Source organism: Coregonus clupeaformis, chromosome 15 (genome assembly GCF_020615455.1).
Source record: "Coregonus clupeaformis isolate EN_2021a chromosome 15, ASM2061545v1, whole genome shotgun sequence".
In the NCBI taxonomy this organism is placed as follows: domain Eukaryota; kingdom Metazoa; phylum Chordata; class Actinopteri; order Salmoniformes; family Salmonidae; genus Coregonus; species Coregonus clupeaformis.
Window position 1 is genome coordinate 27,280,448 of NC_059206.1, and position 18,032 is coordinate 27,298,479.

General features: G+C 46.0%; 1 protein-coding gene across 1 annotated transcript in view; it reads right to left on the minus strand.

Annotated features, from left to right (window-relative positions):
• Nucleotides 1–18,032, minus strand: part of LOC121582702 (laminin subunit gamma-3) — a 214,987-nt gene that overhangs the window by 123,963 nt on the left and 72,992 nt on the right. Inside the window, exons 10-11 of the mRNA XM_041898719.2 lie at nucleotides 3,343–3,541; nucleotides 149–258 (exon numbers count right to left, since the gene is read on the minus strand). Coding sequence (XP_041754653.2) covers nucleotides 149–258; nucleotides 3,343–3,541 — 309 coding nt within the window. The remainder of the gene's footprint in view (nucleotides 1–148; nucleotides 259–3,342; nucleotides 3,542–18,032) is intronic.

Here is an 18,032-nt window from a genome sequence, read left to right on the forward strand (position 1 = left end):
GGATTTGTTTTACTTTGGTTAAATAAGAACATACTCACTGTAATAGGGTACCGGAGGCACAAATAATGAAAAACACACTAGCTTGACGTGTACCCATTGCATGTATGCACACACACTTATGCACAAACACACCCACACACACACTTACAGTTGTGTCCTCCTGCATTGCTGATCTGTACGGCAGTGAGGTTGAAGAGAAGATGGTGGAACTGGAAGGCAGACAGAGAAGGCCTTAGCCTCGTCTCCTCCTCGTGAAGTCTGGAGGAAAACAAACACAAACACAGCTCCATGATTACTGCGGCCCCCATGATTACTGAGGCCCCCATGATTACTGAGGCCCCCATGATTACTGAGGCCCCTATGATTACTGAGGCCCCTATGATTACTGAGGCCCGCAACATGTTTGTACAGTATTCTTACGTGCAGTATGTTTGTAGGAATTAATAAACGCATCAGGCATATCTTATATCCACCATCTGAAATGTAGCATGGGATGTTTGTGGTAGTAATGGGAATGTGGAAGCTGTCTGTTGGACATACAGCTCCTACTCTGTCCTGTGTGTGAATGTGTTATATTTGGGTAGGGTATATCCTCTATATGTACTCTGTGTCTATGAGTTAGTGTTGACAGCATATTAAGTCTCCTCTGTGTGTGTCCAGTCTGTGGACCCCACAGTCCTCTCCCCCTCTGCAGAGGGCCTCGCTCCCCGGCCCCTAGACTGACATAGTCATAAAGGAAGACAGTTACAAACACAGCCTCACAGCCCCCGTAATGGAGCTCTGCTGCTGTGTAGCGATAAGCAGTGGTTGCTGTGAAAGTGAGAAAACACTCTGCCACGTCTTCCCTATGGAGCAGTGGCCATTTTGGTTCTAATCAGAGCCGGGCAGAGCCAGAGACACTGGGCCTGTAATTAAGGAATGATAGCATGAGAGGAACATCATCAGGTGACCAAGAAACCGCTTGAGGTCTGGGCTTAGTGTGTGGTGGGAGCCCACACACAGACATACACACACACACATACAAACACACGTGTTTGTTTTACTATCTTTGTGGGGACCAAACAATTGATTCCCATTCAAAATCCTATTTTCCCTAACCCTAAACCAAACCCTAACCCTAACGCTTATCCTATCCCTAACCTCAACCCTAACCCTAACCTTAACCTCAAACCCCTAACCTTAACCCTAAACTTAAAACTAAACCTAACCCTAACTCCTAACCCTAAACCTTACCTGTAACCCTAATCCCAATTCTAACCCCTAACCCTAAAATATACTTTTACCTTGTGGGGACCTGCGAAATGACCCCAAATGTTCCTTGTTTTACTATCCCTGTCTGGACTTCTCTTCCCCACAAGGATAGTAAAACCAAACACACACACACACACACACACACACAGATAGAGACACAGAGGGGCGGGAGGAGAGAGAGAGGAGGAGGAGAAGAGAAAAGAGAGGGTGAAGATGAAGAGAACCAGAACACACAAACATACTGTATCCTGTTTACACATTTACAACAAAAAGTATCCACCCCTTGTGTCTCCCCACAGTCTACAATGTAATGGAGAACAACAAAGGCAAACGCCTCCAACACTATTTAACATGTGGGCATCAACCACCCCCTCAGTCTCTGAACACCCCTATCTACCCCGCTACTCCCTGTGATTATAAATGATCCTGGTGTCTGCTGTAAACACAGAGCCACTTATCCCGGTTAACACATTCAACACATTCACACAACACATGCAGGCTCACAGTCATAACATACAGTATGCTATCTGTCACTCAGAGTTCATAGCCAGGGGATGGGGAAGTGTGTGTTGTGTTATTGTCTGCACCCAAATGACACAAACACAGGCATGGACACACACACATACACACACACACGCACGCACGCACGCACGCACGCACACACACACACACACACACCATTTGAGTTTTTTGGTGAAGATCTCAAGAACCACCTAGAAAGGCATTTAAATCTACTCCACATCTTCCCAGCGGAGCTTTCTCAATATAACCGTGTGGAGCCAGGAGGAGGGGATGCTGTGTGTGTGTGTGTGTGTGTGTGTTTGTGCTTGCATGTATCTGTGCGTCTGTGCATGCATGCAAGCATGTGCATGTTTGTGGGTGTGCGTGCATGCATGTGTGTGTGTGTGAGAGAGTGTGTAGGGACAGATATCTGTCTCTCTAATGATGTGTGTGTTGCCTGTCGCCATAGAGGGCCCACTTAATGACACTCCTGTCCCCAGGCCCCGCTGCTTTAAGGGGAGAATCAAACAGCCCCTTCACCCAGGGCCGGGGGGCAGGGGAGAACTCATTAAGGCTTCCGCATGCTTCGGTTTGGCTGGGGCCTAGTCGAACTCGCATACTCCCTAAAAATACCTTAGCTTGAAAAAGTAGTCAAAATGTATCTAAGATAACTCAAGAAGTCTGTCATTAATTATAAATGTTTTGCAGAGGACATCTTAGTCTCGCAATTTGACATCTAACTAAGATGTTTGGTGCAGTGCAGTGAAAATGAGTTGTCTATTATTGAATGACAACAAACACTTAATTGAAGAATCCTTGCTGTTGACCCATGACCCATGAAGGGGTGTAGACTTCGGCTCCAAACTTCGGCTCAGCTCGAGAAAAAAAAAAGCTTTTGCACGAACAGCAGAAAAAAAACCTTGCCAAAGACCAAAATGAACAAAAACGACACAAAATGTCATCATAATATATACACACACTGTTGCGAACTGTTTCGGATGTGAAGCATGCAGACGCCTTTAGTGGTGCACAGTAACCAGAAAGGACACGACGATGTCTGTCACAAAGCCATAAGGCAGCTTCCATAGTATCTCAATCCAGATAGGGCACATTTTTATCATATTGCCATGAAGATGGTACTGTTTATCCACACAGTCTGAGGTTCAGGACTCTACTGAATGTGTGACGTATAATTAAGCAATAAGGCACGAGGGGGTGTGGTATATGGACAATATACCATGGCTAAGGGTTGTTCTTACGCACGACGCAACGCAGAGTGCCTGGATACAGCCCTTAGCCGTGGTATATTGGCCATATACCACAAACCCCCGATGTGCCTTATTGCTATTATAAACTGGGTACCAACCTAAATAGAGCAGTAAAAATAAATGTTTTTTCATACCTGTGGTATACGGTCTGATATACCACGGCTGTCAGCCAATCAGCATTCAGGGCTCGAACCACCCAGTTTATAATATAATGTATAGTAGCACAGTGATAGTAGCCTAGCTGTCACACACACGTGTACACATGCTATACACATATATCACACCCACATATGCACACCTCAGCTAATGTTGCAGGTTTTACCTGAGAGTGAAAGTGTGCTGGGGAGCGAGGCCCGGCCGGTGTACAGGTCCATGTTGAGGTAAAAGGTCAGCTGACAGGGTGGTTCCAGATCCTTCCAGGAGCACTGTGACACTATGAGGGAGGAGGTACTGGGCCTCGGCCGTGAAGGTCAGGGAAAGGAGCTGGCCGTAGCTCAGGAGATGGTTCCCCAGGAACCTCTCTACAGGAGCAGAGAGAGGGGAGACAGACAGACAGACAGACAGACAGACAGACAGACAGACAGACAGACAGACAGACAGACAGACAGACAGACAGACAGACAGACAGACAGACAGACAGACAGACAGACAGACAGACAGACAGACAGACAGACAGACAGACAGACAGAAAGGCTTTTAGCTATCTCACATCCTCCCAGAGAGAGAGAAAAGAGAGACAGAGAGAGAGAAAGAGAGAGAGAGAGAGAGAGAGAGAGAGAGAGAGAGAGAGAGAGGGAGAGAGAGAGAGAGAGAGAGAGAGAACCTCTCATCATTACTGTGTGGGGTTTCAATTGTGTTGTGTTTGTGTATATTTGCATGTATATACATTTGAGAGTGAACTTGAAAGGGGTTGATGTAGTATGAGTGTGTGTTTGTACGAGTGTGTGTGTAAGTGTGAAAGAGAGAGGGTTATTGTGTGTGTGAGTGTGTGAGGGAGAGAGAGTGTGCGTGTATGTGTATGTATAGTGAAGTGCAAGGGCCAAGGCTCTTGTAGCCCACAGAGATCACAGTGGGAGTCTGGCAGTAATTACCCTCATTACAGCACATTAACACCCCTTCAAAGAGCTGCACACACACGCACACACAGCAAGCCACGCCACACCATGCCACGCGTACACACACACACACACGCACACACACCAAGCCACGCGTACACACACATTCCGACCACTTTTCAAACCAGCACACTCACAGCATACAACACGATCAGCAGACAGCGAGCCCAAGTAGTCTCTAATAAAACAACACATGTGAAAAACTATCAATGAAATATACAGCATCTTGAGTTATGGGTGGGTGAGGTGAGAGACGCAATAAAATCCTGTTTGTGGAAATATGTAAAAATGAAACAATAATCAGTATGCTAAGAGGAGATGGATAAGCATTCATCATTCAAGATTGATTGCAGCACTAAAAACAGCACTGCACTTTTATAAACGAGGCAGAGGTTTTTCAGTAAGGCAATACGAAACAGCATAATATGCCACAGTATGAATGATACTGCGGCAGACCTGGGTTCAAATACTATTTGAAATCTTAAAAAATGCTTTGAGCATTTGCTTTAGCCTCCCTGGAGTGCCAGGTGGGTGGGGCTTGTACTTTGGGGACTTTTCCATTGGTGCTATTGCAAAAGGCAAGCTCAATCAAATTGTATTTGAACCCAGGTCTGTGCTGCAGCAGTGCAACATCGACTGTCAGGCTGTAGCTGGCTGAGGTAGTGTGTTTTGAGTGTAATTGTGTGCATCATATGTATTCTGGTCTCTCCTGGTGGTTTCAGGGCTGCAGTGGATGTCAGAAGGTGATCCTGTGGGTGGTCTGTGGTACCCCAGGCTGCAGTCTGATCACACACACACACACACACACACACACACACACACACACACACACACACACACACACACACACACACACACACACACACACACACACACACACACACATATACACACACAGCTGTCTGCTCGCCTCACAGTCACATCTGACCTGATCCAGGACCAGCCTTTATCATCCCCAGCACACTGCCCAGTGCCGGATGACTGCTCCCTGGGTTTATGGACTGATGGTCTGATGGGCTGGGTTTATGGGCTGATGGTTGACCTCCTCTGATCCTACTGTCTGGCTAGAGGCTTCTGTTGTGAGTTTTAATGTTATTTGCTGTGTGACAGGCTACAGGTTTGCACTGCTTTAGGATATTTGGAGGAATTTTGAAGAGCATTATAGGATGATGTTGAAGAGGTGATTCACCTAGTATGGTTTGTGTCATATTTCAGGACCGCAACTTTAGTTTTAGAAGTGGGGGGGACATAACCTGGCAGGTGGTCTGAGGCTCCTCCCTCAGATTTTTTTTGGCCATCTAAAGCTAATTTCCTGCATTTCTACTAGGGCTGTCCAAGACCAAAAAAGATATTGGTTGCCAAGAGTAGTCTTTTTTTGACCAATCGATTGGTCGAAATTGTAAAATGTGTACACTACCGTTCAAAGGTTTGGGGTCACTTAGAAATGTCCTTGTTTTCGAAAGAAAAGCATTTTTTTTGTCCATTAAAATAACATCAAATTGATCAGAAATACAGTGTAGACATTGTTAATGTTGTAAATGGCTATTGTAGCTGTAAACGGCTGATTTTTAATGGAATATCTACATAGGCGTACAAAGGCCCATTATCAGCAACCATCAGTCCTGTGTTCCAATGGCACATTGTGTTTGCTAATCCAAGTTTATCATTTTAAAAGGCTAATTGATCATTAGAAAACCCTTTTGCAATTATGTTAGCACAGCTGAAAACTGTTGTGTTGATTAAAGAAGCAATAAAACAGGCCTTATTGAGACTAGTTGAGTATCTGGAGCATCAGCAAATGTGGGTTCGATAACAAATAACTTTCTTCTGAAACTCGTCAGTCTATTCTTGTTCTGAGAAATGAAGGCTATTCCATGCGAGAAATTGCCAAGAAACTGAAGATCTCGTACAACGCTGGGGACTACTCCCTTCACAGAACACTGGCTCTAACCAGAATAGAAAGAGGAGTGGGAGGCCCCAGTGCACAACTGAGCAAGAGGACAAATACATTAGAGTGTCTAGTTTGAGAAACAGACGCCTCACAGGTCCTCAACTGGCAGCTTCATTAAATAGTACCTGCAAAACACCAGTCTCAACGTCAACAGTGAAGAGGCGACTCCGGGATGCTGACCTTCTAGGCAGAGTTGCAAAGAAAAAGCCATATCTCAGACTGACCAATAAAAATAAATGATTAAGATATGGCTGAGATATTGCTTTTTCTTTGCAACTCTAGAAGGTCAGCATCCCGGAGTCGCCTCTTCACTGTTGATGTTGAGACTGGTGTTTTGTGGGTACTATTTAATGAAGCTGCCAGTTGAGGACCTGTGAGGCGTCTGTTTCTCAAACTAGACACTCTAATATATTTGGGCCTCTGTACGCCTATGTAGATATTCCATTAAAAATCAGCCGTTTCCACCTACACTAGCCATTTACAACATGAACAATGTCTACACTGTATTTCTGATAAATTTGATGTTATTTTAATGGACAAAAAATTTGCTTTTCTTTCGATAACAAGGACATTTCTAAGTGACCCCAAACTTTTGAATGGTAGTGTAAATCTAAATGAAAAATATACAAATCTAAAAGTAACTTTATTGCCATTGCCAACTATGTAAAAATAGCCTACATAAAGCCAACACATAAAAACATTGCAACCTGCAGGTAGAAAATATCCTGATAAAAATAAATATCATATAAATTACATTGGCTATACGTATGGAATGTCTGCAACGAACTTGAAACAATGTATCAACTATCAACTCGGTCGCCCAGAAACTTTCGCTAGCAAACTTGAAACATTTTATAACATATTCTGTCCTCTTAGAGTTTCCCGCGCCAGTGACCTTGGGACAGACACAGCTGTATGATGTTTGTGCAAGGGATAAGAAGTAATCAGGTATTTTATGGCGTTTCCACTGGATCAGAGCATTACATTTTTCCCTTTCATGCTGAGTGGTTATCGAAAGGCAGACGCCTGACCTAAATCCTATAGAAAATGTGTGGGCAGAACTGAAAAAGCATGTGCGAGCAAGGAGGCCTACAAACCTGACTCAGTTACACCAGCTCTGTCAGGAGGAATGGGCCAAAATTCAACAAACTTATTGTGGGAAGCTTGTGGAAGGCTACCCGAAATGTTTGACCCAAGTTAAACAATTTAAAGGCAATGCTACCAAATACTAATTGAGTGTATGTAAACTTCTGACCCTCTGGGAATGTGATGAAAGAAATAAAAGCTAAAATAAATAATAATCTCTACTATTATTCATTTCACATTCTCAAATGATGTCAATTAGCCAATCAGATGCTTCTAAAGCCATGACATCATTTTCTGGAATTTTTCAAGCGGTTTAAAAGCACAGTCAACTTAGTGTATGTAAACTTCTGACCCACTGGAATTGTGATACAATGAATTATAAGTGAAATAATCTGTCTGTAAACAATTGTTGGAAAAATTACTTGTGTCATGCACAAAGTAGATGTCCTAACCGACTTGCCAAAACTATAGTTTGTTAACAAGACATTCGTGGAGTGGTTGAAAAACGAGTTTTAATGACTCCAACCTAAGTGTATGTAAACTTCCGACTTCAACTGTATATATTTGTAACTGCTCGACTAAAAAAAGCTCATGTTTTCAATACAGAACCCTTTTGTCATACAGTATTCCATATAAGGCACCCATACCTTATGAAAGTTGCACAGTATACCCTTAATCTCAAATCTAGTGAAACATAACTTGACATTTCTGTCATCCATTGTGACATTGTGGGAGGATAACCAACCTTCCAATTCATGGCAATGCATTTCTTAGCTGCTATAAATGCTAGGTTACATAGTTTCTTCTGATAACAGTCTCCAGTATTAACATTTCCAAGCAAACAAAAACAGGGAGAAGGGAGAATCTGTAGACATGCTGAGTTAAAAGAACATACTCTTTGCCAGAATTCAGCCAGCCTTCACAAGATCATAACATATGCAAATATGTCCCCTTTTGCGCTTTACACCTTCAGCAGAGGAATTACATTTCGGAGTGCATGATATTCTGTTTCACTGGCATATAGTATGTTCTATGGATGGTCATAAACTGCAGTAATTTATGTCTGAGATTATATGAACATGACTGGACAAACATATTTGTATCCATTCATTATCATCAATTGTGTCTCCCAGGACTTCATCACATTTTTGTTTGACATGTTATGTGCCAGACTGACTTAAAATAGTTTCAATCTTTGAAGCTTCTGGCTTGTCCAGTGTTTGCTGCACAGAGAGAATAAAGTATCTGCAAAAGTTCCCATTAACGCTGTCACAGACTGGTCTACCCTAGTTGCCTGACCCTGCTGAGACCCCTGTCAACATCTGATCCTGCTCAGATGAGGCAAGACAAAGAATTACCTCTGTGTACATTTATACATTATATTACCCAAGAATATAATCAATGGTTCAATAATTGAAATGACCATTATTCCCAGTAGCCTACCCATCAACTCAAGATGGAACATTGTATCCATTCACTGATTGTTATAATATACTGCAAAATTCACCTGAGCTCCATTGACTGGTCTTCCCTGGCTTTCTGACACTGCTGGGACACCAGTCACTATCTGATCCTGCTAAGACATGATGAGCATAGTGTTGTGTACTGACTGTGCACCATGACAGTATAGCCTGTAGAGATGTTTATACTGTGTCAGTGTGAAAAGTAGGGAATTAGCTAGGGAAACTGACAGATCAATAATGTTACATTGCTATACTGACTAATAAAAACTGTAATTGCTCTGTCAAAATAATGTCCGAATATCGATCTTCAATAATTTGGCCTCTGGTTTCATTGTTTGATTCAGGTCTAGTGTGAAACTAGCCTGTGCCCCCGCACATTGACTCTGTACCGGTACCCCCTGTATATCGCCTCACTTCTGTTATTTTACTGCTGCTCTTTAATTATTTGTAATTAGTATTTGGGAAAAGTATTTGATCCCCTGCTGATTTTGTATGTTTGCCCACTGACAAAGAAATTATCAGTCTATAATTTTAAAGGTAGGTTTATTTGAAGAGTGAGAGACAGAATAACAACAAAATAATCCAGAAAAACGCATGTCAAAAATGTTATAAATTGATTTGCATTTTAATGAGGGAAATAAGTATTTGACCCCCTCTCAATCAGAAAGATTTCTGGCTCCCAGGTGTCTTTTATACAGGTAACGAGCTGAGATTAGAAGCACACTCTTAAAGGGAGTGCTCCTAATCTCAGTTTGTTACCTGTATAAAAGACACCTGGCCACAGAAGCAATCAATCAATAGATTCCAAACTCTCCACCATGGCCAAGACCAAAGAGCTCTCCAAGGATGTCAGGGACAAGATTGTAGACCTACACAAGGCTGGAATGGGCTACAAGACCATCGCCAAGCAGCTTGGTGAGAAGGTGACAACAGTTGGTGTGATTATTCGCAAATGGAAGAAACACAAAATAACTGTCAATCTCCCTCTGCCTGGGGCTCCATGCAAGATCTCACCTCGTGGAGTTGCAATGATCATGAGAACGGTGAGGAATCAGCTCAGAACTACATGGGAGGATCTTGTCAATGATCTCAAGGCAGCTGGGACCATAGTCACCAAGAAAACAATTGGTAACACACTACGCCGTGAAGGACTGAAATCCTGCAGTGCCCGCAAGGTCACCCTGCTCAAGAAAGCACATATACAGGCCCGTCTGAAGTTTGCCAATGAACATCTGAATGATTCAGAGGAGAACTGGGTGAAAGTGTTGTGGTCAGATGAGACCAATATCGAGCTCTTTGGCATCAACTCAACTCGCCGTGTTTGGAGGAGGAGGAATGCTGCCTATGACCCCAAGAACACTATCCCCACCGTCAAACATGGAGGTGGAAACATTATGCTTTGGGGGTGTTTATCTGCTAAGGGGACAGGGCCATGTACCGTCAAATCCTGAGTGAGAACCTCCTTCCCTCAGCCAGGGCATTGAAAATGTGTCGTGGATGGGTATTCCAGCATGACAATGACCCAAAACACACGGCCAAGGCAACAAAGGAGTGGCTCAAGAAGAAGCACATTAAGGTCCTGGAGTGGCCTAGCCAGTCTCCAGACCTTAATACTATAGAAAATCTGTGGAGGGAGCTGAAGGTTCGAGTTGCCAAACATCAGCCTCGAAACCTTAATGACTTGGAGAAGATCTGCAAAGAGGAGTGGGACAAAATCCATCCTGAGATGTGTGCAAACCTGGTGGCCAACTACAAGAAACGTCTGACCTCTGTGATTACCAACAAGGGTTTTGCCACCAAGTACTAAGTCATGTTTTGCAGAGGGGTCAAATACTTATTTCCCTCATTAAAATGCAAATCAATTTATAACATTTTTGACATGTGTTTTTCTGGATTTTTTGTTGTTATTCTGTCTCTCACTGTTCAAATAAACCTACCATTAAAATTATAGACTGATCATGTCTTTGTCAGTGGGCAAACGTACAAAAATCAGCAGGGGATCAAATACTTTTTTCCCTCACTGTAAATACTTTATTTTCTGTTAAATCGTACAGCAATTACCTTGCCAGCTGCATCAGTCAACTAAAGAGTAGCCAGTTTCTGCTCTGCATGTTTGTTTTTTTACAACTGGGAGAAAAAGTGCAACACATACAGACAGCAGCTGCAGACAGCAGCATTGTGCTGATCCAGTCTTTCAGAAGCTTTGCCTTCACACAGCCTGTTTGCATGCTCTGTGGTATCCTCCAGTCCTAAATCCAGCCGTCTGAAACCACCAAACAGCTTACCGACATCTCTGAGGTGTCTGCATGGTCCTAAACCACACCAATGGCGCTTTTTATTTTTTTTAAATCTGGGGACTGGAAACAAAAATGCAATTTTAGAATGTGTGTCTGTGGGGGGGAGGGTCATGGTTGTATAATTCTTCACTTTATTTTCAATCTCTGTGTGTCTGTGATGTGCTCAACCTGAACTCCACTGACCCTCTTCCAGGGACACACAAATTCCCTGCCAAGATGCCTGACGCCCCAGTGACATTTGATGAACAGTAGAGGAGTCCTGCGATCAATCAAGGGTTTAGACTCTCTCCAAACCAATTAATCAACTCTATTTCAACTAGATAGCCGCCGTCTCACACAAACAACTTTAAGTCCCATGGAGGTCTCTAACTGACATCGACTGCCGTGCAATGGGCCTGGATGCAATACCTGAACAGACAAGCTTTAACTTTACCGAGCAGAGAGAGGGAGAGAGAGAGAGAGAGAGAGAGACTCAAATTGGCCAAGTGTGTCCGGTGACCTACATACTATAGTCTACAGGTGCAGACACACACACGCACACAAGCACGCACGCACACACACGCGCGAATGCGCACACGCACGTGCAAGCACGCACACGCACACACGCGCACACACACACGCATGCACACGCACACACACACAATTTGCTAATATGGCAATGTTTTCTTCTCTAAAAAACACCCCAAAAACATAATCTACTTTGTGAGTGTAATGGAGTCTGAAATGGAAATGTACAGCTAATGAGGGTGCACTGAGCCGGTGATGTTAGGTGGGGATCAGAGAGGTGGATTCTCTTGAACATTCTAGGACTCCATTCAGGTTGAAGGGTGAAGGTTTGTCCTGAACGTTCTGGGGCTCACATCCAATCAGGGATCAGGGTGGTGGTTTGTCCTGAACGTTCTAGGGCTCACATCCAACACAGAGGCAGCCTGTCCAGGAAGCTTGGCAGGAACGTTGCTGCAGAGGACTTATACTGAAAATTCTCCCTCTCTCCCTCGTCCTTTTGTCCTTACCCTCCTCTCTTTCCCTGTCTCTTTCTCTCCTTTTACCCTATCCCTTTCTCTCCTGCCAGCATGCCCCCTCCCTCTCTCTCCTTCTCCCCTCTCCTTCTTAATTGCCATCACGTCTCCCCCTTTATCTTCCTCTCTCCGTGTCCAGCCTATTTAGGTGAGATGCTGCCAAGGTGAGGTGCTGGCAGACCCTGTGGTGGCGTTCATGTCGAGTGAAGCTCTTAACCACCATCTCTCCCTCCATCCCTCCCCTCCATCTCCCCCGATGGCAGGGAGCTGGGCTGGATCTGATCTCACCACCTGGTTTGATGCGCCCAGGGAATCTCAGGCTCATGAGCTGAAAGCTTACTTACCATCCAATCACATTTCATTCTTCCTAGACTGGTGGCCCTTCTCGGTGAGCCCTATAGGAACGAAGGATGGAGATGAGACCCACAAGTGATCCTTTGGTTATGTCATACAGTGTAGAACCAGCCACATAATCCTTTGACTGGTGCCCACTCGGGGAGAGCCCTAGGAAGGATGGAGATGGAAATTGAACACATACGGGATCTGATCCTTTGGCTCCTGAGGTGAATGTTATAGTCTGCTCTCCTGAACCAGCCACATGCTCCCTGGCCCCATTGAGGCCAGCCATAGAAAGGATGGAACTGCATGTCCCTCTCTTGGCATTCTGAAATATTCCTCTCTTGGGGACATGTCCCTCTTGGTTTTCTGGATTAGCAGCATGGTGTACATATGGAGATGGACCATGACCATGTCAGGCACTAAGGCACAGGTGGCTGATTCTGGATCAGGGGTGTTAGCTGCCTGTTGGACCCTTGAGCTTGGAGGATTGGAGAGTAGCATGTAACTTGAATTGCTTCAGTGAATGTCCAGCAGTTAAAAGTGGAAGCCATGTCAGTGAGGCTGGATTAGAAAGGCTGTTGAAGAAAGTGGTGTTGCCTTGGAATCCATGATAGACTCTGGCAGCAGGCTTCACTCAAGTGTTCAATCTGTTGACAAGTGCTGTGTCGTCATTGGAACGTGACCTTTCTACTACGTGTCAGCTAGCAGAAATATTTTCTGCCAAGAGGATGAGGACAAGTGTGGTGGTAAATGAATTGGAGAGAGGACCATGTATTCACAAACACTCTTTATTTTTCTCTCTCGCTTTCGCTCTCGCTGTCTCTTTCTCTCTATCGCTCTCTCTCTCGCTCTCTCTCTCAATCTCCTCTCTCTCTCTCTCTCTCTCTCTCTCTCTCTCTCTCTCGCTCTCTCTCTCTCTCTCGCTCTCTCTCTCTCTCTCTCACACACTTTCTCTCTCATTGTCTCTTTCACTGTCTCTTTCTGTCTACCTCTCTCACGTTTTCTCTCTTGCTCTCTAACTCCCTCTCAGACTTCTCTCTCTCTCTTTGAAAGACTCCAGCTGAACTTCCCTGGATAATGCTCTGAGTGATCTGGGCTCCTCCATTGTGTGTCGGGATTGGGTTCTTTGGCACTGCAGTTTCGCCTGGTATTTCTGGAAGCCGGGTAGAAACACGTTGATCCCCAACACTTCTCTCTGTTTTCATTACACTGAGAAGCCAACTGATCTGATTCTAGACGTTTAAATGACAGACGTAGCCCGAGACACACTGAAATAGGTGACAAATAGATTAATAAGATTCAGAGAAATTGCTTTCCCTCTGCGTGTTGTTAGGTAGAATTATCTGACGCTTTAGTGAGAAAGGCTGCAGGAGGATTACAGCACAAAGAAATACAACTTAAGTGTTGAAAAAGAGAGAAAGCAAGAGAGAGAGAGAGAGAGAGAGAGAGCCTGCCTGCCTCTCTGCTCTAATCGTTAAAGTAACTGTACACATAAGGAAAGAAAAGGCATGGAGAAAATGAGATCATTAAAAGCAGTGAGGCAATAGATCTCCGTATTTTACTACTCGACGAAACAACACCAACAAGCGCTGCTCCGGCGAGATAAGGGGATGGCCACAAAGCAGCTCCCGGCGAGTTTGGCCACTAATCACTGTGTGGTGGCCTGCAGAGACACTGGAGTGATGGACGAGCTTCAAGAAAACAGCGAACTAAACCAAACAATAAGTTAACAAACAAGCTAAACATATCGAAGTCGACTTAACGACATATAAGAAACTCAAAAAAGATCCCTGGACCAAGCGGACCAAAGCGTCTTTCCTCAGAGGCGTCTTCAGTGATTTAAGGCTTTTCACACATGAAAAGACGCCTGTCTGAATGAACTTGTTTAGTGTGATCAAAGAGTTTGAACATGAAACCATCAGGATGTTTTGGTAGTTAATGGGATTTCTGCTGTTTCTGGTTCTCTCTATCCCTCTCCCTGTTGGCTGCTGCTTCGCTGGGCTTGGTCCTTGGTGCACTGAGTAGCCAGCCTGAGCTGAGCCAGGCCGATTTCCCCTTTCTTCTTCTTCCAGCTATGGCCAAGACATCCAATTCCATCAGGCCTAGTCTCTCCTACTGATATATAGCCTTTAGTCCCAAATGGCACCCTATTCCCTATTTAGTGCACTACTTTTGAACAGGGTCTATAGGGTAGTGTAGGGAATAGGATGCCATTTGGGACAGAGCACAGGGAGAGCAGCAGAGCCAGTCCTGTAGCAGAGCCAGCTATAACTCTTATCTCCTAATGGTCGTGTTAAGAGTCTGCTGTGACAAAATGGTGTTGCAGTAAGTGCTTTATGACCTTATGGCTAATGTTATGAGGCATTGTTTAATCTAACAAAGGAATTATCTCGAGCAACAAGCCAAGGGTATTATAGGTGGCAGACGGTAATATGATTTACATATTTACATGTTAAAAGACCAGGAGGTGTCTGAGCTCTCTCCAAGCACAGACCATCTTTGTGTAATCTTTCCTCATCCCGGAAATGCATACACTTCTCCTATCACTCTAGGGCCCAGAATTTCTCCTATAAACTAGGGCCCAGATCTTCTCCTATAATCTCTAGGGCCCAGATCTTCTCCTATAAACTCTACGGCCCAGATCTTCTCCTATAACTCTAGGGCCCAGACATTATCATATAAACTAGGGCCCAGATCTTCTCCTTGTCACGGAATCAGCCGAGGCTGCTCCTCCTCCTTGCTCGGGCAGGTTCGTCGTCCCCGGAGTACTAGCTGCTACCGATCTATGTTTCTGTGTTTGACTTGTTTTGTCTTGATTGTGTACACCTGTTTCCTATTATGTTGTATTGTATTCCCTATATAACCCTCTGTCGTTCATTGTGTGTTGTGTGTGATTGTTCTCGTCATTTTCGGCAGTTGCTATTGTGCGGGTATTCTCCTCCCTGTTTGGAGGTTGTTTTGTACTCTGGTTACTTTGTTAGTAAAGTACGTTTCCAGTAGCTCGGTGTCCTGCGTTTGACTTCGCCTACCGCATTCACGTCACACTTTGACAGAATCACACACCACTCATGGAGTCAGCAGGAGCGGCGGTGCCAGCTGGATCTATGGAGGCACGCGTCGAACACCAAGCGGCCATGATCCAGGCTCTCGGCACCGCCATGGAACGGGTGGTGAACACCATTAAGCGATGGGAAAGAGGGGGTCTACCTATACCCCCTCCAACGATACCACCACCATCGGCGGTGCCCATCGCTTCACCTCCGGGGTCCAGTGGGATTCGGCTCTCGCTCCCGAGGGCTTATGATGGCACAGCGGCCGAGTGCCAGGGTTTCCTACTCCAGGTTGAACTCTACCTAGCAACCATTCACCCGGCGCCCTCAGGATACGAGAGCGTGTCCGCCCTCATCTCCTGTCTGTCCGGCAAGGCGCTGGAGTGGGCCAACGCCGAGTGGGGTGGGGTAGATGCCGCTACGGTCAACTATGCAGAGTTCACCCGCCGCTTCCGGGCAGTATTCGATCATCCACCAGAGGGTAAAGCGGCGGGTGAGCGTCTATTCCACCTTAGACAGGGGAGGAGGAGCGCGCAGGAGTTCGCGCTGGACTTCCGGACGCTGGCTGCCAACGCGGGATGGAATGAGAGGGCCCTCATCGACCACTATAGATGTAGCCTGAGGGAGGACGTGCGTCGGGAATTGGCCTGCAGGGACACCAACCTCAGCTTTGATCAACTGGTGGACATGTCTATTCGCCTGGATACCCTGTTGGCTACCCGCGGACGTCCGGATTCGGGGCCGTCCATTCCATCCCCCAGCACTTCCGAGCCGACCCCTATGGAGCTCGGGGGTGCTGGTGCTAGGGAGACCAGGAGGGAGACCAGGAGGGAGGCCGTCCCCTGCACCAACTGTGGCCGCAGAGGACACACTGCTGGTCGGTGCTGAGGAGGGTCTCCTAGGAATCGAGGCAGTGGGCGACGCACTGATGAGTCATTCCAGGTGAGTAGGCACCCAACTCACCCAGAGCTCTCTGTTGCTCATATGTGTATTAAAGTGGTGTTTCCCGAGGTTTCTCCTCACTCCCAGCATAAGGCGCTAGTAGATTCAGGCGCAGCTGGGAATTTTATCAATCGCCAGTTCACCTATAAGTTAGGGATTCCTTTCGTACCTGTTGATGTGCCCTTCCCTATCCATGCCCTAGATAGCCACCCTTTGGGGTCAGGATTGATTAGGGAGGTCACGGCGCCTATCCGGATGAAAACGCAGGAGGGCCATGAGGAGATATTACGTTTGTATTTGATTGATTCTCCTGCGTTTCCCGTGGTGTTGGGGCATCCCTGGTCCCTCATGACCCCAACCACTCATGACCCCAACATTTCATGGCAACAGAGAGCTCTCAAGGGATGGTCTGATCAGTGTACTGGGCGGTGTGTAGGCGTTTCCGTAGATCAACGACGGTGGAAAGCCCGAACCAAGTTCCCACCTTGCACATTCCACCTGAGTATGCCGATTTGGCACTCGCCTTCAGTAAAAAGAAGGCGACTCAATTACCACCTCATCGACAGGGGGATTGTGCGATAGACCTCCAAGTAGGCGCTGCGCTTCCACGTAGTCACGTGTATCCTCTGTCTCAGGAGGAGACGGCAGCTATGGAGACCTACGTCACCGAATCTCTGAGACAGGGTTACATACGGCCGTCCACTTCCCCTGCGTCCTCGAGTTTCTTTTTTGTGAAGAAGAAGGATGGGGGTTTACGCCCGTGTATTGATTACTGTGGTATCAATCAGATCACAATCAAATACAGCTATCCTCTCCCTCTGATTGCTAGTATGATGGAGTCATTACACGGGGCGCGATTCTTCACAAAATTGGATTTCAGGAGCGCGTACAACCTGGTGCGCATTAGGGAGGGAGATGAGTGGAAGACAGCATTCAGTACCACCTCTGGTCACTATGAGTACCTCGTCATGCAATACGGTTTAATGAATGCTCCTTCAGTCTTCCAATCATTTGTGGACGAGATTTTCCGGGACTTGCATGGACAGGGTGTAGTGGTATATATTGATGACATTCTAATATACTCCGCTACACGAGCCGAGCATGTGTCCCTGGTGCGTCGAGTGCTTGGTAGACTGTTGGAGCATGACCTGTATGCGAAGGCGGAGAAATGTCTGTTCTTCCAGGAGTCCATCTCCTTCCTGGGACATCGGTTGTCCGCGTCAGGGGTGGAGATGGAGATTGACCGCGTTTCTGCCGTGCGTAATTGGCCGACTCCCACCACGGTAAAGGAGGTGCAGCGCTTCTTGGGTTTTGCCAATTACTACCGGAGGTTTATCCGGGGCTTTGGACAGATAGCAGCTCCCATTACATCTCTGCTAAAGGGGGGTCCGGTGCGCCTGCAGTGGTCGGCTGAGGCATGTACTCCAGACATAACCTGGAGTACATTCGGGCAGCGAGGAGGCTGAACCCTCGCCAGGCAAGGTGGGCTATGTTTTTCTCCCGCTTTGTATTTAAGCTCACCTATAGACCAGGGTCCCAGAACGCTAAGGCAGACGCCCTGTCCCTACTATATGACACAGAGGAGAGGTCCATTGAGCCCACTCCCATACTCCCGGAGTCTTGTCTGGTGGCACCGGTGGTGTGGGAGGTTGATGCGGAAATCGAGCGGGTGTTACGTTCCGATCCTACTCCTCCACAGTGTCCAGAGGGTCGGAAGTACGTGCTGCTCGAGGTTCGCGATCGTTTGATA